Here is a 26,883-nt window from a genome sequence, read left to right as displayed (position 1 = left end):
CTTACAAAAGATTCAACATCAACAAAAAATATTGAATCACAATTTTGTTATTTTTGAAATTTATCAATGGTCGTTAGAATTTTGGAGAATAATCCATCATAAAATCTCATTCTAAGATCTTTCACCCTTAATAATATTATTGAAAATTTCCTCTTTTTGATAATAAAAATTAACTTTAGATAAACTGAGAATAAAAACTAAAGATAAATTGAGAATCTTGAACCAATTTATACTTTGTTAGAAAACTTAAATATGAATTGTACTCTAAACACTAATAGCGGCCTTCCGTGGCCCACTATCCACCCATCATATCAACCAACTTTAATCCTTTATTCACCAAACTATTTTATCATCAATTTTTCAAATTTATTTTTAAACTATTAGTTGTTAAGTTTTGGTACAGAATAAACCCAGAAAGAAGAAAAAACTTTTTTAATTGAAATAATTTAATTAATTAAATTAATAATAAAAGATTTTTAATGTTATTTTTAGTTGATATTTACTGCTTTCTATTGGAAATACGCGTTCTTCGTCTTCTTTCAAATACCCTTAGAAAAAATAGTTATATTGTAAAGATATTATCTGGATTTAAACGGCACTTTAAAGTACCGTCGGTAAATAAAGGGTTAATGAAGCGTATCTTACCTTAACAAAAGAATGTACTATTTCAGATTATATTTGCGTAATGAGAAAATTTAAATTATTTAGCTATGTTTGCAAATTATCAAAATTAATCGATGAATAAAATTAGTGAAATCGATCCAATAATTGCGACAGGGGCTCAATAATAGAGAATGGGTGAAGTAAGCAATTGTATGTTGATGACATATCCAGGGATCATAAGCTTTCATATAAAATTTTTAAAAACGCCTAACTTGATGCAATGACTACGGCAGAAGAAACAGATTCTCTGATTTTGCCCATTGTTTTAAATATATAGATAAAATATATCTATTTTACAGCTACATTTAAAGATATTTTCTGTATTTTCTTCTAAATTTTGAGAAAAATCAACCTATGTTTAGCGAATACCTCTTTTCTCCGCCTTCCAATATATATATATATATATATATATATAGATTTCTTTACAAAACATTAGGGAAGTTGCTTTGTTTGACTGAAATATTAATAACTGGACTTCCAAAGAAAAATTAAAATTAGGAAATATTTTAAAATTTTTCAGTGACAATTTTCGCATTGTTTAACGAATATGTTATAAACATTCTTTATCCATTTATATAGAGTATCAGACTTGCAGAATATAGGCATTTTCCTAGGAGGGAAAAAAAGAAACTCTTTTTTAAAAAATTATTATCTTAAAGTATTGACATAACTTTTTTCTCTCAAAGCATTTTCATATACAAGCACACATAAATCAGAACCAACTTCATTGTATGTGAACTTTATCCATAACTTCTGAACTCAAAAACGGAAATATTCATAAACTTTAACCCATGGACCTGCTTAAAAACATTAAAAGTGATTATGGCACTTAAATTGAGGACCGTTTCGGGTCTTTATCGTCCGTGAAGAGGATAAACTCCGGATTATAGGCCGATGAATTTTACTTCCCCGGAGGTCCCTTTCCACGATACTTTTGGCGCGAAAAGGCAAGCACGTGTTTACATCCGGGTTCCTTCGGCTTAAGCGCTGACTCAAAGCCATGTAAACTGCGCAGAGGTTTGGAAAAAAAGTGCCGAGCAAGGCGCTACCACCGAATCGTATTTGAATGAGAATGACAACAAGAAATCAGAGCTCAAACCCCCCGTCACACCCTATGAGGAAAAAAAGGAACCCCCTTTATGGAATCGTAGACGCACGTGGGGAGCACCCTGCCACCTTACGCCGGAAGCGAACAATAGAAGACTGGACAAAGAGGACGGATCAAAAAACCCACCTTCCGTCAAAAGAGGGGCTGTCACGTGACCGAGTAGATTATTGTCGAACGTCGCACGTGGTCCTGTGCGTAATCTACCCGGATAAATTAATTCGAACTGGTACCACGTGCGCCAAGGCTGCTGGAAAAAAGCTTGGAACTGATAAAAATCGGTTCCAGCTCTTTGGAGGCCGGCCGCCTACCTTGTAAAAATATGACCACTAATAGCTACTAACGTATACCAAAAGGCGGGAATTTACATATAAAGGCAGAATACATGAGGCATGCGGTTATTTAAGATGTATTGCTGTAGTGTTAAAGGGTTTTATATTCATAAGATATCGAATACTGATGAAAATTAGCATTTATTTGTCATATAATTTTACATTTCATAAGAATATAGAAAAGAAAGTTATCCAAACATCTGATCTGGAAACTGTTGGCGAACCGCAGTACCAGTCTGATGATAAATGTATCAAAAAACTCAACAGGGTCGGTCTTCCATGAGTGAAATATTCAATATGTTCTTTTCTTTTTTAAAAAAATGAAGTTTCATATAGTTTCAGAAATCTAAAGTATAATGATTACAATTTCTGCGAGTGGTGCTTTAAAAGATAATCTTTCGTTTAAGTGAAAATTTATCAAGTTTGTTAAAACAAAATATCCATGATAATGTTTTAAAAAATAACTTGAGCTCTTATTTCTTAAAAAAGCGAATTCAAATTATTTCAAGAGGTAGCAATTACTGACATCAAAATAAATTTCAATTTGATCCTATTAAAGCTTAGATCATTTTTATTATATATCAGGAATAATTCGTAACTCTAGAAGAATAAACGAAATAGAAAGCATGTTACATAGCTGTGAAGTAAAAAAAAAAGTAATAAAATCTAAACACTTAAAAATCCATTTATATTTAATGGTAAAGATACCAGGATAATATTAAAAAACTATTGCAGATTAAGAAAAATGCAATCTATCCTCAATTCATTTCTTCTCAAGTTTTCATTTTTTTAAATTAAAAAAGGGCTATTAAAATTATTTTCGAGTTATTTTCTTTTTATCACAAACATAATAATTCTATATGCACTAAAGAAAGAAAAAAATCCATAAAACAAATTCTTACATTTAAATATATTTCTCAAATATTAAACAGTTTTTAAAAAATTCAAAATACAAATTTTTTTAATGAATTTTTTTATACAAATGTCAGTCAAGCCAAAAAGTATCTATAATCACTTTCCTAAATATGCTTGACATCCTCAATATTTCTTTAGATACTTCAAAATCAAAAATAACATATATTTCAATCGTATACATCAAATAAACAAAACGATTTCTCATTCCAAGTAAATCTGAATCTTATGAGTTTCCAAAACTCTCGACTTAATAAATATTGATAAACAACATATTTCTTCTCATCTCAGAACGTATGCTTCGATCTTCAAATAAAGGACCTGATATCGTAACATCTTAAAAAAAATAATAAAACGTTATCTTACAAAAGATGAAGCATAAAAAAAAGATCTAAACCTTTTTTCAATTAAAAACTGATATTTTATGTCACCATCATATCATTCCTATTTCCAACTACATCAAAACTATTGGGGCCCCAAAATAAAAAAAAATGTCAAAATCCACTCGATTTAATCATTTTTCAAACGCTATCATCGCTTCCGTATCGCATATTATTCGTATGAGATAGAGAAATTATTTTCCCACTTCAATATCATGATCTAAATATAATACCGAAGCGTCAGTTTTGGATTCAACGATCAATAGCGCGTTTTATTTACATTTCGGAGCAATTTCTTTTCTTTTCGTGTCCTGACATTCCTGACTGTCAAGCAAAAGTAAAGGGGGAAAGGACTGAAAGAAATCATCAATCTTTAAGCGAATCTTATACGTATGACATCTGGGACGGCTGAATTTTAAAATGGATCGATGTTTTATCGTCTATCGATATGACATTTATCGATTAACGAGTAACCCGTGGATGGAGGGTGGGTAGGGGGAAAAAAGCAAAGGAGGAATTTAGTTGTAGTACAAATCTGTACAAGCTTGTGAGATTATTTCTTTTAAAATATTCTGATTTTGTTTAAATGTGTCCTGAAAACTTAAGCAGAAATTGAAAATAAAAATGGGCAACAGGTTTAAAAATGTATTACAGTACACTCCCGATTATCCGCGGAATTGGGTGGCGCGGCCGCAGCGGATAACAAAAATCGCGGATAATCCGAAAAAAAGCTAAAAACGGGTATAGCAAAAGAGTAAACAGTCATTCCAACTTTGAAAAATAGTGTTATGTACAATGAAACGTAAAATAAACAGCAGGAAATGTTTAACTAACGCTTAATATTTTAGTATATCAGTCAAAACTAATCTAAAATGCATTTTGTTAATGAAAACAGAAAAGTGATTTGTACTTACGAGAGGCGTCAAGGATACACAGATAAATGAATACATATGTACTGTTTTAATACTGTAATGTATTATGTAATTACAAAAGCATAACTGTAAAACTACACCTTTTTGAAGAAATCAGTCATTTGTGTTTGCTTCTTGCTTTGGAAGCATTTTCTCTTTGCTTGGAAGCAAAATAAAAACTTAGTGCAGCAGGCGCTGATAAACCGCCCGCGGATAATCGGGAGTCTACTGTATTTAAATTTATCATTAGGCCTTTAATCTGTCAAGCAATGGCAGAGCGTACCTCAAAGTAGGTAGCATTAAACATAGCTAAAATATTCTGCCTTTAACTTCTTCTTTTTATTACACAATATAATATCATCTTTTCAGTTTTCTTTATATAAGAATTCTCATACTGAAAATGTATCACAAAAGATAGGGAGGAAAATAGCAAAATCTCGAATGTCGCGCAAAATCCGCAAGAGAAAAAATATTTTACCTAGTTTATAATGTGGTCCTTTTTGTGCTTCTTAAGGTAATAAACAAAATAATATGTATTTTGAAGATCATATATTTGATAAATTGGAACCGAAATTCGATACAGATCGACAATTTTAGCTAAAAGATATTATAACAATTTTGATTTTTTTAAACTCTTTTTATTTTTTGATTATCGCACTCGCAAATACTTGAAAACACAAATTACATATAATCAACACTTTAGGGGATTCATTCAAAAATTTGATACTTACCTCTAAGTTTGATAATAAAACTGTGGATTAAAATATATTCTTCTAACTCTTAAGAATTTTTATTTATAATTTTCAATTTCTTACGGGCAGACAGATAGACTTCCTCTAGATAAATTTCGTCCACAATTTGATATAAATTTATAAATTTAGTATCATTTGGTATCAAATTTTTGTCAAAATCAAATTATCTATATAGCTCAATTCATTTTCCAGGTATAGTGTACACAGACAGATGGAAATAATTCCAAAAAATGTCTTTTGTATGTGAGAGGGTGTTTGAAAAGTGAAGATTCTTCAAAATCTCGAGTTCGAATTTTTTGGCGATTGCAATACCTTCTCTTTGTATATTTTGTATTCGAGAAAGTGAGCAAAATGTATTGAAAAACTCATTATTCGCAAAATGAAGCAGACCAGTTTGTAGTGAGTTGATGCAGAGATCATTAAGTGGCGCATCCCCTCAAGTTTGAGAGTTAATTTTACAGATGCCCTCAAATGGGATGAAAATGAGAAGTGACTCTTCCTGTATATAAATAAAAATTTAGAAAAAGCGAAGTGGAACTATGCCTACTTAATACTTTTATAGTTACAATTAGTTTTAATTTTCACGTCTTCCACTTGATAGAATGAACTTTTACATCCTTTATTATCATGTGATGACACGATTTTGTTTTGGTTTGTGGTTTTTGAAGCCTCAAAATGCGTAGGCAGAAAAATAAAAAGTATAATTTGTTGCGACTCATAAATTGTAAGACTTTTTCTGATCGAGACCATAAATATGAGGAAATATTCCAAAACTGGAATGTTTCAGATTAGTTTCTGAATCAAAACCATCTGACAGCTTTATTAAAAATGCCTTTGTAGAATCATCATGGTGCGAAGCTCACCCCCCCCCCTCCTCTTTAAAAAAAAATGATTTTGATACTTCAGTTTATCAGTACAATTCATGGAAGGAGCGATGATTTAAACATTCAATATTTGCTTTCAAAAGTCGTATTGTCAAACAAAATTGTTTTCTTATGGTAATGTAAAATTTGCAACAGCAGATTTCAATTTACCTATATATATATGTATTTGACGCGGTATTATAAAAGAATTGGTACTACTGCATTAATGAAAACTAGTTGTAAAATGCCTATTCCAAATCTTCTTCTTCCTAAAAATTCTTCAGTTCGTTCAAAGAGTAACCAGCAGCTTCCTTTTAAATTCTTAACCTTCTCCTCAAATATATATATACAGCCTGAGTAAAAACTTTAAGGCCAGTAAAAATTTTTGAGAAAATGGAAACATATAAACTGAGGAATTAAAATACCATTTGATTGATAATTATTGATCTTAAATAAAAGTAAAAAAAGTAGAAAAATTAATTTGCAAATATTTTATTATTAGAAAATATTACAGAACACACAGATGAATATTTGGGCCTGAGTAAAAACTTTAAGGCCAACATAGAAAATAACATATAAGAAAAAAATTACAAATTCTTAGAAGGTTGTGTAGGAGCCATTTCTTCGAATTACTTCAAATATTCTTGTTTTCATGGATGAAACGAGTTTTTGACAAAGGGTGGGGTTTGTTTTATACCATTCATCTTCGATAGTAAATTTCAGCTCTGTTGTTGATGTAAAATGTCTCCCATTTGCATAAACTCTTTTTGATAAGTCACCCCAAAGGTTCTCAATTGGGTTGAGGTCAGGTTATCTAGCTGGCAGTTTCACAGTTTCAACATTGTTGACTTGGAACCAATTTTTTGTGCTGTTACTCGAATGGATCGATGCATTTGTCTTGCTGATATTTACAATTTTCTCCAGCAAGACATTCAGCATTTGGCAAAAGATGATTTGTTAGGACATTTTGGTATCCTTGTGAATTCATTCTACCTGAAACGAATGCAATTGAGCCCACACCATTGTAAGCAAAACAGCCCCAAGTCTTGACAGACCCTCTACCTAATTGGCGCTTGGAGAATATTTCTTTTTCATTTCTTATATCATGTCAGTAGAAATACCAGCCATCTGGTCCATCCAAATTCCAATTTTTTTTCGTCAGAAAAAATAATTTCTATCCATTGGTTGTCCCAGGTCATGACTTTCTGGCCAAAGTTCAAACGTTCTATTTTGTGTCTCTGCAGTAACTGAGGCTTAGTCAATTTTGCTGTATAAGTGAACCTTCCAGACCTTCTAATTGTGTTATAAATCGTTTTTTGACAAACTTTTAAACCTGTCGTCGGAATCAGTTTCCTGGTTGAGTACTTTCCAGTAGATGCAAGTTGGCAAACTCTTCTTTCATCACGTGAGGACAAAGCTTTAGGTCTTCCCCCAGTATTCTTTTTACCATAATTGCCTTTCAATTTAAAAAAAAATTGTTGACTACAGTCTTTGACCTTCCTATCTTTATCGCAATAGCACGACTACTCATTCCTGTTGAAGACAAAGCTTCGATCTGTCCTCTTTCACGATCAGTTAACTTCTGACCCTTCGCCATCTTCACAAAGATCACCAATACTTCGAATAAACGTATGACAAATATGAAAATTGCAGCGTTGTCACAAGCTAGTAGTTGCAATGGTAATTACACGATTATATTACATTTATTTCTTAAAAAATGACTGGTGGCCTTAAAGTTTTTACTCAGGCAGAAATACTAACTTTTTACATAACCACATGTTTCTCATAATTATGTATTTACAAATTATGTTTATGGCATTTATTTCTTATCAATGAACTTTAATAATTAATATTATTTGAATCCCTTTTATTTTATTTTACATTTTCTCAAAATTTTTTACTGGCCTTAAAGTTTTTACTCAGGCTGTATATGATTTTTAGCAAAATATATTCATGATGCGCTTATCGTAAAACTTCTCTCATACTATAAACTATGATCAGAATAAAATGACTTATGAGTCACGAGTTATGTAGAATGCAGACAACATTTTAAAATTCAGAGGTTTAAAGCATATTTATCCCTATGGAAGTTAGCAATATATAAAATTCGAAATTTCGTGGTTCTGTGTGAATTTGTTTTGTTTTTAGGAATAGGATTATTTGCATTTAAGTTATTTGATAATCAATAAATGGTTAAACGAACTTATTACACATTAGATATTTAAACAAATACTATTTCTGGTTGATTTATTAATTATATAAAAAACTTTTTACTAACCGGTTCTCATTAGTAATATTGAATAACAATCAGATATATTGATCGTTAAAATATGATGAGAATACATTTGTTCAAAATTTTTAACGAGAGATAATTTTTCCTGATAGCCGACTTCGACGACCAGATAGTTCACCAAAAATACGGGCAAAATTTAATTTCATTTAAATCTCTTACACATAGCGTGATGCTCCTGGTTCTCACAACAAAGTATTTTTAAGCTTCAAAATATAATAGATATGAAAATCATATTATTTTAATATACTTATACTTATTTTTTTTATTGTGCTAAATGAACCTTCCTAATGAATGAAGTCTCATGAATCGTAATGCCATTAAAAACATAATTTGAGGGGAATCTGTTTTCTAATTCATCGTTTTCTATCAGGCTATTCTAACTTCATTCTCTTATTGTTCATATAAATTGAAAAGATAATAAACAGAATCATTTTTTCAACCATGGAAGACCATCAAATGATTTAATATTTTGTGAAGCAATAAAAATCATTGAATTTTGTTGTCACATTGAAAATTACAGCTGAAAATTGTGTAAAATAAAATTTTCGGAATAAAAATGTTAAATTTTTATTAAAATTTCAAAATAGCAGATTTCTCGCCACTAAAATGAATTTGTGCCAGATTTCACAGTTTTACATCAAATGATTTAGTGTGTGGAGAGACAACACACAAATATAAATTCTACTTTATCATTAATAGCGTTAGTTCAGCCTAGTAATCATTAGTTAGTTCGGTGCTATTAATCATTTTCTCTAAATTGCTTTGTTTTATTCTACTCTTAAAAATAATTATTCTGAAACTTCTCATAAAATTTATTAATTTTTTTTTTCTGTTTAAGGAAAGCCCCTTTTTTGTCCTGTAGAACTAACTACTTTCACTGCAAACAGCATTACCTAAGTGGTAAGAAAACTGTCGATAATTTTTCACTTTCATTTTTCACTAAACTGTTATTAAACATTCATATTCATTAATACTGTTGATCATATTTACTACTAGAAATTTCAATGAAATGATATTTAATATTTCATGAATTTGAAGAATAATCATTAATAATGTATTCTGTTGTATTTCAAGAAGTTATTTTTAAATTGTAATTAGTACCTCAAAATTTCGAGATCCAAGTTGAAAATATGCTACTTCATTGTATGAATGAAATATTATGCAAAAAGTTCCATACGTCATTGAAATTTCTTTCCTTTTCTATATTTTAACAATTTAACCAAAATTAAGGAAACTATTTAGAATTTTATCTCCGCTATTATAAAAATCCTCTCGAGAAAGAGAAGAAAACTTATTCTAGTATAATAATTACATTTTTCTTCATTTTAAGCAATAGTAAATATAAATCTTTTAAAATTATTTCTTTCTGTTATAAGATCAGTTTAAAATATCCGTGAAATGATATTCAAACAACTTCTTATAGAAATCTATCCTTTAATCATGTTATCGATAGTCAGTAAAAAAAAAATATCTTTAAAAAAAATTATTTTAACTTAATCACATTTAATAGTATTAATTTCACTCGAAAAAAATCTATAAACTTAATAATCACGGCATCGAAAAATCTCTTCTCCAAATCTTTTCTAGGACGATTAAAAATTCCTTAAGAAAAATCAAGCCTTTCAATACACAAATGAGCGGAAGAGAAGAAGAAAAAAACAATAAAAGCCAAACGATATATAAAACCTTATATTTCTATTCCTTTGTTTAACAAGAAATAAGAAACACGACAACCGTAACCGTACCCGACAAAACAAAAGCACAGAAAGAAAAGCAAGAAAAAAGAGTGATCGGCTCTGTAAACAATGACTCTTCTCGATATTAGCACATGAAAAGGGCACAAAGCCCCCTCTCTTACCACCCCCGATCCGAAACTATTCAGCATTCCTCGTCCCCCAATCTCTTTGTATCATCGTCTCTTCCCTCCCTCTCCCGTCCGAAAGCGGGGCATTTCCACTTGTATGCTCATACCCTGGCTAACGCCCTAGCTTTTCTGGAGCGAGGGGGAGTGACATCGCTAAACGGGCATTCATCTCCCCTTCCCCCCTCATTGATCGTATTAGGCGGCCTTTTAAATAACGCAGCCAAGTTCAACAATTAGTTCCCCTGACTGAAACCATAGGGTATTTGTTGTAAAGTGATCGCCGAGATCGTACATTACACCCCTGTTTGGAGGGCCGGGGGGAGTATGTGTCGGAGGACAGATCAACCTTGCGATTGGGACGTTTCAAAGGTTTCCCATTGTCGATATTTTGATTTCTGGAACAAAAGGATTGCACCTGAATGTGGGGTGACTACCGATAAATAGCGCTTTTTGTTGATGGTCATTAGATTGATATATGATGTGCGTAATGTCCACTATATTCTTATAGGTTTCATTTTCCTATTAGGGATTCATTTTTTTTTTATTTAATTATATTTCTTTTTATTTGCAATTTCCCATTTGAGTTAAAAAAATTATTCGAAATTTTTACTACATAAAAAATTTATTTGTGGCCCAAAATGAATAAAATTTTAGAATGAAGTGTTAGTTAAATATAAATAAACAGAATTCATTGAAAATGTATTTGTTTAGTAAACATTGATAGAAAACCAAGGTAGCTGTTAGGATTGTTTCAGGAAAAGGAAGATTGGAACAAAAGGATTGCACCTGAATCAGAGATGACTAGTGATAAAGTGCGCTTTTTGTTGATGGTCGTTTGATGGTTGTTTGTTTGATTGATGTATGATGTATATAATATCTACTATATTCTCATAGGTTTTATTTTCAGAATAAGGATTCATTTTCTTTTATCATTTACAATTTCCTCTTTGAGTTTAAAAAATTATTCGAAGTTTTTTCTACATGAAAAAATTTGTTTGCTGTTCAACATAGGAATTTAGTTAAATATAAATAAAGATAACTCGATGAAAACATTTTTATTTAGTAAACTTTGATTGGAAACCAAAGTAGCTTTTAAAATTGTTTCTATAGACAGAAATGGAAGACTCCGATAAAAAAAGAATAGCTAAAATCATTTATACAATCTGTAAAAGAGTTCTGGTTTTCAAAGAAATGAATTAATTTATAGTTATAAAAAGTACGACAAAATATTACAAAATTTTCAATCTTTACCCACACATTTTTTAAAAACTATTTGTTTTCGGTTTGTGAAGATGAGAGTTTGTAATCAATTGTTCACTCATTTCCTAACGTTCAAGGGCTCTGAAACTTTGGATACTCGGTGTGTACTATTTTAGTATTTCCAGAAATTTATCAATTAATCAATTGACAGTTAATTTTTTATTTCGTATGAATAATATTACTTGACAGCGAGATTGAATTCCGAATTGCATAATAGTTGTAATTAATTAAATACTTGAAATTAGAAAATAATGGAAATAATTTCTACATTTTGTACTTTAGTGAGTTTTAAAATATGTTTTGATTTAATTTATTTATTTCAATAAGGAATACCTTATAGCAAAATATCCAAATACTCCCTTATTATTCATTGTGGATGAATATCAATACCATTACAGATACAAATAAATGTCGCTCATACAAACGTAATACTCGAGAATTCTTCCTGATGTATATAATTTTTCTCCAGTTTAGGTGGTCTGTAATTGATGAATGAAATACAATTCCATTACTTTCCGAAATGAATTTCACACTTTATGTTATTATTATTTGAAATTCAGTCATCTTTTTTAATTTGAGTGCTAAAAAATGTCCACTTGAATGAGATCAAAAATGTAATGTTCAATTTTTAAAAAACCTGTCTATTGATGTAATTAAGCATGAGGTATCCAAGATATATATCTTTCCATATAAACGTGGCAATATATTTTTCTTGTGAGTATTATATTAATTCAATTTGAAATTTTTTTTTTCATGTTTCATAAATTTAATTATAGCAATATATTTTCGTTTTCAAGCAATGCATTTGTGAAAGAAAATTACCACCTATTATTTTCTACAATCGAAGCTACACGTTTCATAGTAGAATTTAACTTCCCTTTTAAAAAGGGAAAATCAAAATTAACTATCAAGTCAAAACAAAATTAGACATTCTATTTCTTTCCAAATAGAAATTTTTGACTTCTAACCCAGATGTACGCATGACTGATTCAAGTGATGCGAGACAAATATAGAGCTAAAACATTTCCAAATAATTTACAATAAAAATGCAGCTAATACTCACTTATCGTAATCTGCTTTGCAGTAGAGCTTTCTGTCCCTGGAATAACAGGTGTGCGAGAGGTGTATGTGGCAGACTGAACAGGTGAGACATCCCTCGTGCCAGGAGTTGTCCATCACCCGCATGATGTAGCGGTCGATGATGGGCTGCTGACACGCACTGCACAGTTCCTTCTTCGTCTTGCTGCGGATGGTGCCCGGACCTCCTACCAACAAACCACAAAAATTTAGCCGTCTAATTTTTCTATAAAAATACATTATAATCGAATGCAAAGGTGAAAGCACTCGAAAATATTTCCTGCGAAAATTATTAGTTATCACTTTGACAAGTCATTAAATAAAACACCTTATATAATTTGAATGAATAAGAGTTCTGCTGATCAATTCACACATTGCAATTTTGTCTTTATTTAAACTATTTGATTTATTAAATAAAATTCATTAATTGAAAATATTTTTAGCTTTTCATTAATTATTAGTTTGATTATTCCTACTGTATTTATTTCCTGTTAACAGTGCAGTATGAACGTTTCTGTACAGGATGTAAATCAATTCATGCTCTCGTAATAAGTGGAAATTTTATAAATAATCTTAACCCAATGAAAATAATCCAACTATTCATGCACTAATAAATCAATGAGCATTATGACTGAAATGTGAAGAAGACGTATTATCGCTTTTAAAAGCAATCAAAAGAACTACTTAGCCTTATCCCCACCGCAAAATATATTTGGTGAGTAAAAATATATAATATTGTTATGAATCTGTAAAGTTGCTTCCCAGCACAATTAGTTCCATCTAAGGAAAATTAATTTTATTGATTGTTCGATTGGATAATGATTGATGCCGGATTAGAAACACCGGACTTGGCGACGAACATGGCGACTTTGGTGACAAAATGGAAGATACTGAAACTTTCAGTAATTTTGGTGATAGGACAAATAGGAGACGAATTATATTGATTGTTCTAGAACCAAATGAATATTTTGTCAACTTGTTATCATTCTAAATATCATACTATCGCTGAAGAAATTCATTAATTCGAACAATTGACAAAAAAATTTAACATAAATGCATAAAATAGAGGACAATGTAATAATCAATTTCAGAACGATGAATATATATATCTATACATAGTATAAAATGAAGTCTTCTGAAGGCGTCTGTATGCTGAAACCCTAATAACTCGAGAAATACTTAACTAATTTTGTAGATATTTGTACCATTTTGTAGAGCATTTGTTGGGGAAGGTTTTAATATATTGAAGTCATATCAAAATAAAAAAAAAGGAGTTTTATAATTGCGATTTTAATTATTTTCCTAATACGATTCGCACATGCATAAAGCAGCAGTATCTGTGTTTTGCACTTATCCGCGCGTGAGCGGAAATCTCAAGCTGCGCATGGGCAAATAGCAAAAGCTGTGGTATTCATACGCGATACATTTCTTTGTTTACATCTGATTTCAAACAGCTATTGAAATCTCATTATTCCCAAAAGAAGGAAATTCAACCTTGGCCGGAGCACATTAAATGCAAAAACGATCCGTTTGTTGCGCGATAATGAAAATGTAGAGGAAAGAAACGTTAGGTTAGCGAATATCAGATAAAGAATGGCCACACTTTTTTCAAAGGAGAGTTCTGCTAAGCAAAGTAACCGTCTCTCTTTAAATCGCACTGCAATTGAATTACAGAGACAGAGTGAATATCGCCTGTCTGCTGACAGAGAAAGACATTTAAATTTGAGACACGGGAGAAGTGAACGAGAAAACGTTCCGGATATTTGATATACACCGCTCTGAATTTCGATCCATGTGTGGATTATAGAAATGATGCATCGGTTTCAATAGGAACAATGTCTATAATCTGTCCATACTGTTCACCTTTAGGAACAGCTTTGATATACAGTCATTTTCGCCAAAAAAATAATTTGTCGCCAAATTTTAGAGAAATGGCCGAATGTGGCGAGAGCGGCAGCAATAGGGTAATGGTAGCAAAAGTGACACCGAAAAATTTCCAACCTCACAAGGTGCAAAATGACTGTATATCAAAGCTTAGCCCAGATTTAAAATGGAAAGATGAATCAAAAGACATGTGTTGTTTACAAGGAAAAATAGAAACCATTTTAACAGTCTAAATATGGAACAGCATTGATATACAGTCATTTTCACCCAAAAAGTTTATCGCCAAATTTTAGCGAAATAGCTGAATGTGGCACGAACAGCAGCAATATCGTTTCCAATCTAAAGGTTCCGAGGACTCTGCAGCAAAGTAATGGAAATATAGAAAGAAAAAAAAGCCAATAAATGCAGTAAAATGGAATGCAGGCAAAAAAAATTTAATCGAAAATAATGAAAGTAAGCAGAAGAAATATGTGCAACAGGAAAAAATCAAGGGAAATGAACAGGAAACCTCGAAATATAGTAGCGTACAGTAACATAAAAAAATTGGTGGCCGTGTAACCCCAAACAAAGCGCCACTGAAAAATTGCCTATCTCGCAAGGCGCAAAATGACTGTATATCAAAGCTTAGCCCTAAATACTTTTGAATATGCTATATAAAAATTGTTTTGTAGTTATTTTTGATGATTTCTAAATATCTTTTTGATCCCGCATGACATTCCCATGTCACATATATATATCCATGATTTTATATCGTAGCGATAAGAAAAATTGCTCAAAATTCCTTTAATGTTGCTCACATCTGAAATATGATTAAGGGTAAGTTTTTAATTAATTTTCTTTAAAATTTTAATTTCTTCAAAATGCAAAGCACATTGATTCTTTTATTTTGAGCAGTTTGGACGGAGGAAATAGTGTAAACAATTACGCATATATAAACCTTTGGTATTGAATTTGATTTCGAACGATGCAACTAATAATTTAATAAAATATGTAATGTATGGGAAACATCCGTCGTTGTTTAGTAGAATAAAATTTATTTCATTTTCATTTCTCGATATCAATTGTTAATTGTCAGTAAAACAAAAGGAAGTATTCCGATCTCTACAAGAAAAGTGAGGTAAAATTTAAAAAGGGGGGGGATAATAATAATGACAAACTGAAAGCTATTTAATTAAAGAATCAAAACTTAGGTCACCTGAATAAAGACAATTGAGATTTTAGCCCAAAACCGGATTATTAAACAGGCAATAGCAATTATCACAAGGTTCCCTAGTCCTCGAGATTCCTCTGTGGTATTGTGAATTGTATTTAATTCTATGGTTTGATTTAATTATAAAGATTGCACAATCCAACTTAGATTAAAATCGAATATTGTTTTATTTGTCATTTGATAGTTTTATATTATTATTTTATAATAGTATTAAAATGTGGTGCTTTAGAATAAAAATGTTCGGTCCGATTATTAAATATTGTTCAGATTGTGTTAAGAAACGTTTTACCTATTTTGTTTAAATTTAGTTTAAAATTTCACATGCGATTGTTTTTTATCTGGGATATATCGAAACCAATATTTCCGAAAGTTATTTGCAACTAAGCGTTTTATTATTAAAATTTATCAAAATTTGCTAGTTATTATTTATACTAAACTGCTTGTGAAAAATTTAATTAAAATAAATAAAAAAATATTCGGTTTTAAAATTTTGGAAGGGAAAAATAATCACGAGATTTGCAATTATCAAGAGCTCCTAACCTGGTGACTTTGGAACTGATTATAGTTAATCAAAAGATGGGCTTTAAGATCATTATCAATCGTTAGTTTTAGTTTAATTTCTTGTTCATAGAATATAACACATTTTGGAAATTAAAGAGTTTCCAAAAAATCCAGGAATAATCAAATTGTGGATACAAATTTTCTATTTGACTTTATGGTCGCCTCTAATACAGAAAAGTTGAAGAAACACCAAATAGTTTCGACAGTTAATTGATCTAGTGAATTCCGAGTTCAAAAAGGATTTGAAGAATTTCATTAATTACAATTTGCAAAGCGGAGTTAATTAGAGTTTCTTTTCTAACTGGAATGTCAAATTACTTTTGATTGGGGTTAATTTAATACTTTTTTCAACTATCAAACAAAAAGACTGTTTCCTTCTCTTTCTACTTTTTTTTCTTTTTCTTTTGTCGTCTCTTCAAGGATTTTTTTTAATAGAAGGTAATTTATATTTGAGAGTAAATCATAGGAATAACTTATATGACTGGAAAAAGCTTAAATGTTTTTTTTTAACTTTAGATTTTATTTTGACAATGTGAAACAGTCTTTTATTCAAATTTAGAGTCTTTTTTTATTTAAATATAAAGTTGCTTCTTTAATTTTATGTAATTATAAGAATGTAACTAAATTAAATGCCTTTATATATATTTTTCTATTTTTTTAATAAAAATTATTAAATGTTAAACTTTAAATTTATACATCATTTTAAATAAATCAAAAGAAAATAAAACGTAAAAGAATCGCATTTTAAAAACTATATTTTAATCTGCTAACTAAGAATTTACCAATTAAGAAATGTATTAGGAGAGAAATATCCCATTTCAGTGTTTCTAATTTATTTGCTAAAAATAAATAAATTAAATAATAGAATTTTTTTAATTAATGTATTAAGTTTTTCCACCATTACCTATGATATTTTAAATAATGGTTTCACTTAGTAATATGTTTTGGAAATGAGTTAAGAACAAAAAAATCATAAAGGAATAAAAAAAAGGTGGCGAAAAAAATAAAGAAAATAAATAATAAAATAAAGAAAAAAATAATGAAATAATTGTTTATAATAAAAAAAGAAAGGAAGAATTGTTTATTATAATTATTATTTTAATAAAAAAAATAAAAATAATAATTATTTATTATGAAGGTCATTTGGAATTAAAAGTACTTTAAAATGTGCATTAACTTATGATTTTTCTGATGGTTCCCCTAGCTCTTTTTCAGTTTTTCTCTATATTTAACTTAAGCATTTAAACTTAAGTTAAATTCTAACTGCATAAATAATATTTATGACAGAATTATATCCATAAATATGTTACTAGAATTTTATAAAAATTGGTTCAAATTTTGCGCATTTCTTAGACATTTTATATAATACCAAATAATAATTTGTCAAGTATGAAATAAATCGCCTATTCATTTGTTTCATGCAGCATTCATTATCATTTATGTACTTTGAATAAAGATTTTTGATACACTTTTTTATTATTATTTTTATAAATAGCCTTTGTATACCTTGTAGAAAGCTCATATTTTCAAATAAATTCTTAGCATGTAATTATTTTCAAACTTTGCCTAAATAATATTTGTCATTCTATGAAATACTTAGGTATTGCATGCCTGGGAAATGTATAAAATACATTCAAATTATTCCCAAAATTTATTGTTTAAAAAACATGTCTAGACATTCTAAAAAAATGCCGATGTTTTATACATTGTCAGTTAACACGTACAATTTTTAAGCTGTGTATCATCGTTATTCAAAATTGTTCATTCAACTCTTGAATCGCCGGTGTCCTAGGGGGGTAGCGCATTTTCCCCATGATCTGGGCATACCGGGCTCGAGTCCTGGTTTGGGCATGGTTGTTCTTTACCTTGTGCTCCATCAGTGAGGTGTGTAAAAGAGCCCCCCTCCCCTTGTAAAAAGAAGTTGTGCAAGCGAGTATGTGTGAGTGTCATCTTCATATGAGCTAGAAGTCAGACTTCTGCCCTCGGGTGTTTAGGGACCTTTACTCTCAGAAGCTACTGTAAAAACTCGGCTTAAATCGCTGACTTTGTCAGCTGGCTTGCCTATGACAAATGCCATAAGTAACACGTGAATCATGAGATAGAATAATTATTTTGAGATCAGTTTTTATAAATCAGTTATTTATGAATAAATTATTTTATCAGTTATGCATCAGTTTATTATTATCAGTATTTTAAGTTTTTAAGATCTAAAGTTAGATCTTGAAAAAGCTAGAATAGCTTCTAATTTTATTAATATTCTACTGATTATTTTTCTTCTAATTTAGACTTAATTATGAATTTTATTTTTTTTAAATCTCTCTATATCCTATATTTGTATATTACTTTTTTTCTTAATTGTTTGCTAAAAGAAATAGTTACTTCCTTCATTTGTAAAAATCATGATAATACTTATTCTAAAGTAAAATTCTAATTAGGATAATTTACAAAATTATTGTCAAATTCACTACTAAATTTCTTGAGTAAGTTATATGAATTTGAGTAAGTTGTACCCTTCTTCTTAAAGAATTGTAAGCTTTTACTTTCACATAATGACTTTCAAACTATTCCGGGAAGTACGCAACTTAAATTATTTTAATTTTGTTTACTAATGTTTAATAAAAATAAGATTCTAATATCAAAGAATATTTTGATGGCGAGGAAACACAAATGGTAGATAGAATAAACAAATACGACTCGTCTTTTATGGGACTCGTTTCAAACCAAACAAAAGATAATAAGTTTGTGAATATAGCAAACAAAATATTCTATTTAGAATATAAAAATCATAACTCAATTCAAAGTTTTATTACCCAATTATAAGAATCATGGTAGGATACGAAAGAAAATTTTATCACTCTCCGAGTCTAAAATAAACCCTTCTTTTTGGGGACTAGGCATCCGAGAAAGGACCACACTTCATATACATGCCAAAAATCCACCACTTATGAACACGATTCCGAAATTCGGACTTCCATAAAACTGCGATCTCCCGCCTTCCAAAGAAAAACATTCGGCGGGAATAAAATGTCCTCCAGCCAGCCAACCGAATGTTTTGGGTCGATTCCAGAGAAAAAGGAAAGAACTACTCCACGAAGAAAAGTATGCCTTGGCTTATTTTATTTGGCGAGCAGGGGGGAACTAGTGCAAACCGATGAAGATCTATTATTGCTTTTTTCTTTCCTTTTTATTTTTCTGGAGAGATCGCCAATAAGCTGTTTGGCGTCGATCGGGAAGGGGGTGGCGGAGGATTTTTACTCCCGCTGTGGATGGTATCTATAGAATTTGATATGCTTTCGTCTACTCTGGAATATTTAGCCACATTCTTTGCAGCAAATGATACAGAGCTGGGGTTATTTATGAAAGGGAGTTAGGAACTTCTGGAGGGTAGAATTTCGGGAAGTGGGCACCAAATCGGGATGAATTTCATGCCTCGTTTGAAATCATAGATAAAGTGATTAGGGTTGGATGGGGAAACTCTCTGAATCGACAAAAATTGATCTTTCTTCATTGTCTGGCAATAAGTTGGTGTCCTGGAATACTTATTTTGGTCAACCCTTATTATTTAATTTAAAATTGTCGCAATAGAGATGGGATCCTTAAACTATGGGGCCTCCAAGTGAGGGCACACAAAGGAATTTTTACATCTTGAATCATTGATAATATACGTTTTCTCCCAAATAATAGCATTTAGATCTGCAATCATTAAGTTACAAAAATAATTATGAATTGATTTCAGGCATTTTAATATTTAATATGTTCACAATAAATATTTTTGCTTATAATTAGGTGTGTCTCAGTGGTGTGTTTTCTTCATGCTCGATGCAGATTTGATCATGCAAAAAAACCTAGCACAGATATCGTCGCAGTCTTTATCTGCACTTGAAAAATAGTTGCAAACACAATTTCGAAAGTTCTCTCGGGATTTAAATTGACAACAGATTTTGAATAATTTGTTTATTAAAGGCAAAAGTATTAAAACAGAGTTTTTAGCATACAAAGCCGGATTACAATAAAAGAAAATAAGCATTTACATAATAAAATGCATGACATTTGCCTAAATCTTGAATAGATAAATTAAAGCAGCCTATGACCAAATCTATCCAAGAATTATACTAGACCTATTTATTCAAAATTTAAACTATATTTATTTGTATATCTTATAGCGCCAACAATATCATCCCTTACTTTGTAACTGCCGCAATATTTCCATTTTCTTGTAACACTGTTGTTATTTAATTTCAACGGTAATTTCGCCTCGGAATTTTTGTGCTTAGTGAAATGTTAACTGATGAATATTGGCTTTTGTTTCTTCTTTTCCTATTTCATTCAAGAATAATGTTTCAATAATATTTCGCCTTCAAGTGAGTAAGAAAAAACAATTTTATCTTGTCGTCAATAGTATTTGATAAGGATTTATCTTTCTAGAATTTTCGCAGGAAATGATGCAAAATTGGCATTATTTATAAAAGGAAATTTGATGTTTTTTATAAGGCGTGAATTTTATACAATGAACAAAATTCGAACATGTTTCAAGTCTTATTAGAAATAAAGAGTTTGGGTTTGACAAGACATTCAAAAGGGAAGGGAAGGGGAGGGAAGATTTCTCTGATCAATTCTTACGTAAAAATGAATTATTTTATTATAGCCATGTCTTGTTGTTTTGTTTGTCAATTTGTGTCTTATAGAACTATTTTGTACTGTAGCTGTTATCAAATGTGATAGAATTTCTTTTTAGTTGATTAAATAACATTAGCAAATAACTCATAATCATAGCTCAAATGACTCTAATCATAAATAACTCTAATTATCATAAATAACTCATATAATTGCAAATGAAGTTTTCTTAGATTTCATAAATGTTTCAAGTATCTTTTTCCTCGAAAATTATCAGTTCCTTATATTTCCAGAACAAGATCTTTTTAAAGATCTCCACTTTGAAAACTCTATATATACAGCAGTTTTCCAAGGTTTATAAAGTTTTTTAATACTTATCATTTATTTAAATGTTAAAAAGAAGTAACATTTTAAAAGCAAATTATCTTTTTGCCTATTCTGCTTAATTTTATTCCATGTATAGAACCAAAACAAAACTCTTAAATCGATTAAAAATTATTCTTAAGATTTAAAAATTAAAAATGACTAAAATTTTTAGGTTCGTAAACAAGATCTAAAATCCTAACCAACTAATAATAACTTTCTTGCGGTTTTTTTTTTTTAAACTTATTCTCTATTTTATTCCATAAAAAAAAACTAATAGATAATTCCATTTAAAAATGGGAAGCTGTGCAAGTGACCATGATTAAAACTAACAGAAAAACTCGTAACATATATTAAAAAGCTGAAAATCTCTATGTCAGGAGCTAATCAAAATTGACGTTCACATTCAAGATCCAAAGTTCCACCAGGCTTAGTTTTCATTTAAATCTGTCCTTTTGAAATCCTTTAAAATCCCCTCAAGATAAATAAACCATACCACCTAACTCAGCTACAACTTCTATCCTCACTGTTTCTTAAAGCTGCATGTCCATTTATCGATCCCCAAGAAACACCATCCAAACAACCCCCTCACAAGACAAAAAACACGTCATCTCATTTTTCAGTTCTCCTGCCCGAAAAACCGACGCAATCCTATATTTTAAAACCATCCATCAACCAGACGTCTTCGTCCTCTTGTCAGAGACCATGTAGGGCTTAGCAAAGGGGTGGTGGAATGGCGGGAGGCCAGGGAGTGGCCGGATTATGGTCTCAAGGAAGGATTCTCTGACCACGATCCGGATGGCCATCGATAGCAATTAGAAAAGACAGGAGAAGATCCGGTAAGACGTCGCGAGAATAGTTTCGGGTGAGCTGTTTAGTCAAGGGGTCAAAAACTTTAAATTGGCTTAAAATTGGAAGGTTAAATCCATCATCCATTTACCTTGGCAGGTGACAATTGGTTTTATTGTTGGACTGAGTTTTTTTTTATATATATATAAGAATAAAAATAAGTTACAGCTTTTATAATTTTTAGACTGTTATTTGTGTGTGGGGGAGAGAGAGAAAAAAAGGCTTTTATACAGTATTAAACTTCAAATTTCGTTCAAAACAAAGATATTTCACAGTTTCTGAAATATCTAATTATAGTAAAATTCCAATTATAGGAATCTCTAACTATCCGAATTACTTGGGATTATTAAAAAAATACTAGACATATCGAAATTGATATTTCTGGAGATATCATTTTTTTATAAATGTATATATATATCAAAGTTAGGAAAACTTTTCGAATAGAGAAGTTTGATAATGAGTTAGCTCTTCATTATCAAATTTTTTATTGAAAAAAAATTACGAATATAGTATTAGTGCCTTTTATATATGTAATATATAAAAGTTTGTATGTAATTAATTACATATGTATGCATTTATATAATGAATTTTTCCAACATAATTGAATCTGTGGTTTCATTTTTATGTAAATTTTACAGTATTTATAGTTTATGAATCTTATGCATGTTAAATACAGTTTTAAAAGTTTTAACGAATTTTTTTATCCGATAGCTATTTGACTTAAATTTTGAGTCATTCGAATTTTCTCACATCCCAATCGGCCGATCCCTAGTTATATGGATATTTGAAGTTACTCTGCGTTGTATTACGACAGCTAGCTATGCCAGAGTAAAAGTGTCTTGAAATCGTTGACATCACTCCACCGTTTCTCCCATCCATTGACTTTTAACATACTTGAACTACATGATAATTTCACTTGCAAGGGTTCAAGATTCTTTTCTGCTGGGTTCCTTCGCACATTGGTATACCTATAAATGAACTAGCAGACAATCGAGCGAAATCCGCTACCAGTATATTGAAATCTCCTATTCCATTAAAAGATATAAAAAACCAAGTTAAATCCAGTTTGCATTTAAAATGGCAAACCCAGTGGCATCTTAGAGGCAAATAAACTTAAAACAATAAAACATCTAATCGATTGTTGGCCTTGTTTGACTAGTAGAAAATTTGATACGATTCTTACCAGATTAAGAATTGGCCACACACGGCTCAAACATAAACATTTGCTGTTGGGGGAACCCGCACCCCGATGTACAGTATGTCAGTGTCCTATGACGGTTCTTCACATTTTAATAGAATGTCCACAATTTAACAATGAACGAATTCGCTACTTTCACTCTCCTCAAATCAAATTAAAAGATATTCTTCATAAAGTTCCCCATCCCCACCTTTTTACCTTTTTAAAAATGATTGGCTTTTACTTTTCGATTTGATTCTTAAATAACTCTTAGTTTCTGTTTTACCATGCTATTACTTTTTGTAGATTTTACAGGTTGACAAGCTCAGGAAAATGATGCCATTTAGAAAGAAATTTTTAAACTTTTAAAATAGGATTAAATTTTACAGTATGTTTGACGCAGTTTAATCAAAAATGGTTCTTGCGCCAATAAACTCCATCAACCCACCAACCAGCCAGAGTAGAAATAAATGAAGTGTTGAATGTTTGTATGGAAGTAACCAGATGAGATCAAATAAAGTGATTGGAAGATGTAGCTTTCCTCCAGTACGGGACTTGTTATCCAAAATTATTAATTGAATATTTAAGTAGTAAATTGGTACAGTAGGAACTTAATGAAAATGATTGAAATAGTACATATTTAACTACCATTCATAAGTGTAAAATAATGTATTTAAATGCGGATACAATTATTGATTTCCTACACAAGTTTTTGTTTCCTTAATTTTCACATTTTCTTTTTAACTGGATACTATGACAACCATGATATAGCTTATTTATACACATTTGAGACTTCATCCTAATATATTCAGATTACTTTTTTTAAATTAAGATTTAATGAGAGTAAAAACAATCAGAAAGATTGAAATGTAATAGTGGAAACAGAAAAAAAGAAGGATAAGTTGTTTAAGTTCCCAATTTTTTTGTTATTGCTTTGTACGGAAAATTAAAATTATCGTTGTTTTTTTTAGCAAGGGTAGGTAGTTTTTATCATTACATTTGAATATATATTACTGAAATAAATTGATGAGAAATAATTTCAATGGATATATGCAATATAAGATATACTGTAAAAGAATTTTTATACAAAAACATTGAAGCTGTTGACAGTGTCATAACAATCAGCTAAAATCAAATTTGAAATTATTTCATTTCATTTTGAAATTTTTACAAAGCACTTTTTAAGGCAGCGACGGTCTTAACAGCCTTTTTAGGTTTGTTTTTGCACTATTTTATTGCTATAAATATCTTTGAAAATTATATTAACTTAAATGTTTCATAATGATTATGCTAAATATAAATTATTTTTTATCGTCACATTGGTTACGATAAATGTAAAATTATTTTATTGTCATAAATATGCTTTGCTAATATTCCTCGCATGAGAATTAAAAACTGAATTCATTATAAAATGTGTAGTTATAGATCCAGAAATCCTTGAACAGATTGTAGCCAAAATATTCCACAAAATATCAGCAGTAAATAATGTATGAAATAGAAAAAGAAAATGAAAACAGCATGTAAGTTGGCAAATAAAATACAAATAATTACACAACAGAAATTGAAAACCACTAAATATGAGGGAACTATTGTATATCATTTAATTTTTGTGCATTTTTATATAAATGAAAGGAAACATTCTAATAATAGAAAACTAAAACTGGAAACAGTAGAAGTACCAGAAAAATTCAAATACCGTACTATGACATTTTCTCATTCTTTTTAAGATAACATTTTCGTTTTGGAACTAGTATTATTTTCAGTATATTTCAGGAACTAGTATTCCTGCATTTCAGTGACGTAAAAAAAAAAGATAGCATTTTGAGTGGCAGCAATTCCATCAATCCTCAATAATATTTAAATACTGATTATAAATCAGTTTCATACTGTTTACCTTTGAAATGATGAAACAATGCTGTTGAAAAACAAGCTGTTGCTTTTATGAAAAAACAAAATTCGTAGATCTTGATTTCAACTCCAGTTTCCTTTGAGGTACTTTTGCTCACAATTCTCACACAGTCAACTCAAAGCACACATATGCTACTTGTACTTTAGGACAAAAGAGCTGGTGAGAATGTCCCTGGTACACAACCATTTCCCACGCACAAAGAAGTGCCTTCCTACACTCCGAGTGTCCGGTACTGGGAGATTCCTAAAAGTGGGATTGTTTCCCCACTTCAACACCTTCGGAGGGCCCTAGTGACGGCAGGGCCCTCGAGTTCCCCAAAAGCGTTGACGCGTTAAACGGGTGGCTTCGGGCCTCGAAATCAAACACAATCACTGCTCTCGAAACACTCGCTTTGTGGCTGAGTCACTTGAAGAGCACGAACCAGCAACAGTCACAGACAAAAAAGAAGTGTGAGTTATTTTTTGGTGCATTCAGACTTTTTGTAACGGATTTGTAAATGGATTATTAAACTCCTCTGAAAGTACAAGAGAAGAAAAAAAAAAAAAAAACGGAAGCTTTTTTTTATGTGATGGTGTCCTTTGATGTTACGTAATATGAACATTTCATTCAAAGTATTAGGTATTGTTGAATACAAACTAGGTAGTTTTTAGAATATTTGAGATTGCCCATATTGAATGTTAGTCTTGAAAAATAATACAAACGACTAAGATACTTAGTTGTATGCTCCAGAATTTGACTCGTCTGAGAAAAGCAATAAAGTTTAAGGAACTTAGTGTTAAGCTAAGAAAAGAATAAAAGAGCGAGAGAACTGTTATTTGAACAAAAACAGCTATTAATGTTTTTCAAAAAGAATTGTAAATTCTAAAGTATGAAAAAGTACTTATACAGACTTCTATGGAACACTTACACAGACACTACATTATGTATAACTTTTTGAAATAAATTATACACAGTTGCGAAATTTCTATAATTTCTAATAAGTCTGTGCAATGACGTGGATCGCTTTTTCAATAACCAACTTTATCAAATTATTTTAAAAAGTCAAAGGAAATAAAAACCCAAATATGAAATGGTAACAAATTAATTATTAAAAATCTAAATGCAATTACTGAGTAAATCTTATTTTTATTCAAAAATAGATTGAATTACATAGTTTTTAAAATAATTATTGTACAATTCATTATAATTTCATTGAATTATTAAATAAGAATCTTAATGAAATGATTATTGAAAGAATAAAGATTATTATCGCATTCCCTTAGAATTAAATAAATTTGAAATGACTGTCGGTCTGTCTGCACTCAACCGATATATAAATTTTATTAAGAATAAAATATTATAAGAACAGAATAACATAAAATAACATAGTAATTAATGATCATATAAAATATTTTAGCTAAAACTATAATTTTGCTTTTAAAGCTTTTAGAATAGGCTGTAAATAACATTAAAACAAGCATATAAAATATAAAACCAGAAGGAAAACAGTCTTCAGAAAACGGAAATATTTTACTTGTACTTTTTTGTAATGAACAATTGAATCAATGTTTGAAAAATTATTTTCTTATTAGAAAATTTATTTCTTATTAAAAAAATTTATTTTCTTATTAGAATATTTCAAACTTTAAATCAACATTGCAATCAATAAATTTTTCATTAATTAATTTCAAATTATCCAAAATTGATTTTTGAAAGTTCAAAATTTAAAGATACAAAAATATACCACCAATTAATTTAAGTTTGATTTCTTAAATATATTTTCAGTTTATACATAGAAAAAGATTGCATTTAAGACCCTTATAATTAAGGCCATTATTTTTTTCTTAACGCATGATTGTGACACCTTTAAGAATAAATTTTATAAAAATTCTGTAATAAAGAGTATATATATATATATATATATA

At 30.0% G+C, this 26,883-nt stretch overlaps 1 protein-coding gene across 3 annotated transcripts in view; it reads right to left on the bottom strand.

The window, feature by feature from the left end:
• The window catches only part of LOC129981310 (LIM/homeobox protein LMX-1.2-like), a 149,696-nt gene that overhangs the window by 107,147 nt on the left and 15,666 nt on the right, over nucleotides 1–26,883 (bottom strand). For 2 of the 3 annotated variants that reach the window (XM_056092092.1, XM_056092094.1), the window contains exon 3: nucleotides 12,399–12,600. In XM_056092092.1, the coding sequence (XP_055948067.1) occupies nucleotides 12,399–12,600 (202 nt within the window). The remainder of the gene's footprint in view (nucleotides 1–12,398; nucleotides 12,601–26,883) is intronic. The other variant, XM_056092093.1, reaches the window with a different exon arrangement.

The sequence above is a fragment of the Argiope bruennichi genome, chromosome 8, assembly GCF_947563725.1.
Source record: "Argiope bruennichi chromosome 8, qqArgBrue1.1, whole genome shotgun sequence".
In the NCBI taxonomy this organism is placed as follows: domain Eukaryota; kingdom Metazoa; phylum Arthropoda; class Arachnida; order Araneae; family Araneidae; genus Argiope; species Argiope bruennichi.
The sequence above is the reverse complement of the archived record's forward strand: the minus strand, read 5'-3'. Positions and strand labels throughout refer to the sequence as shown.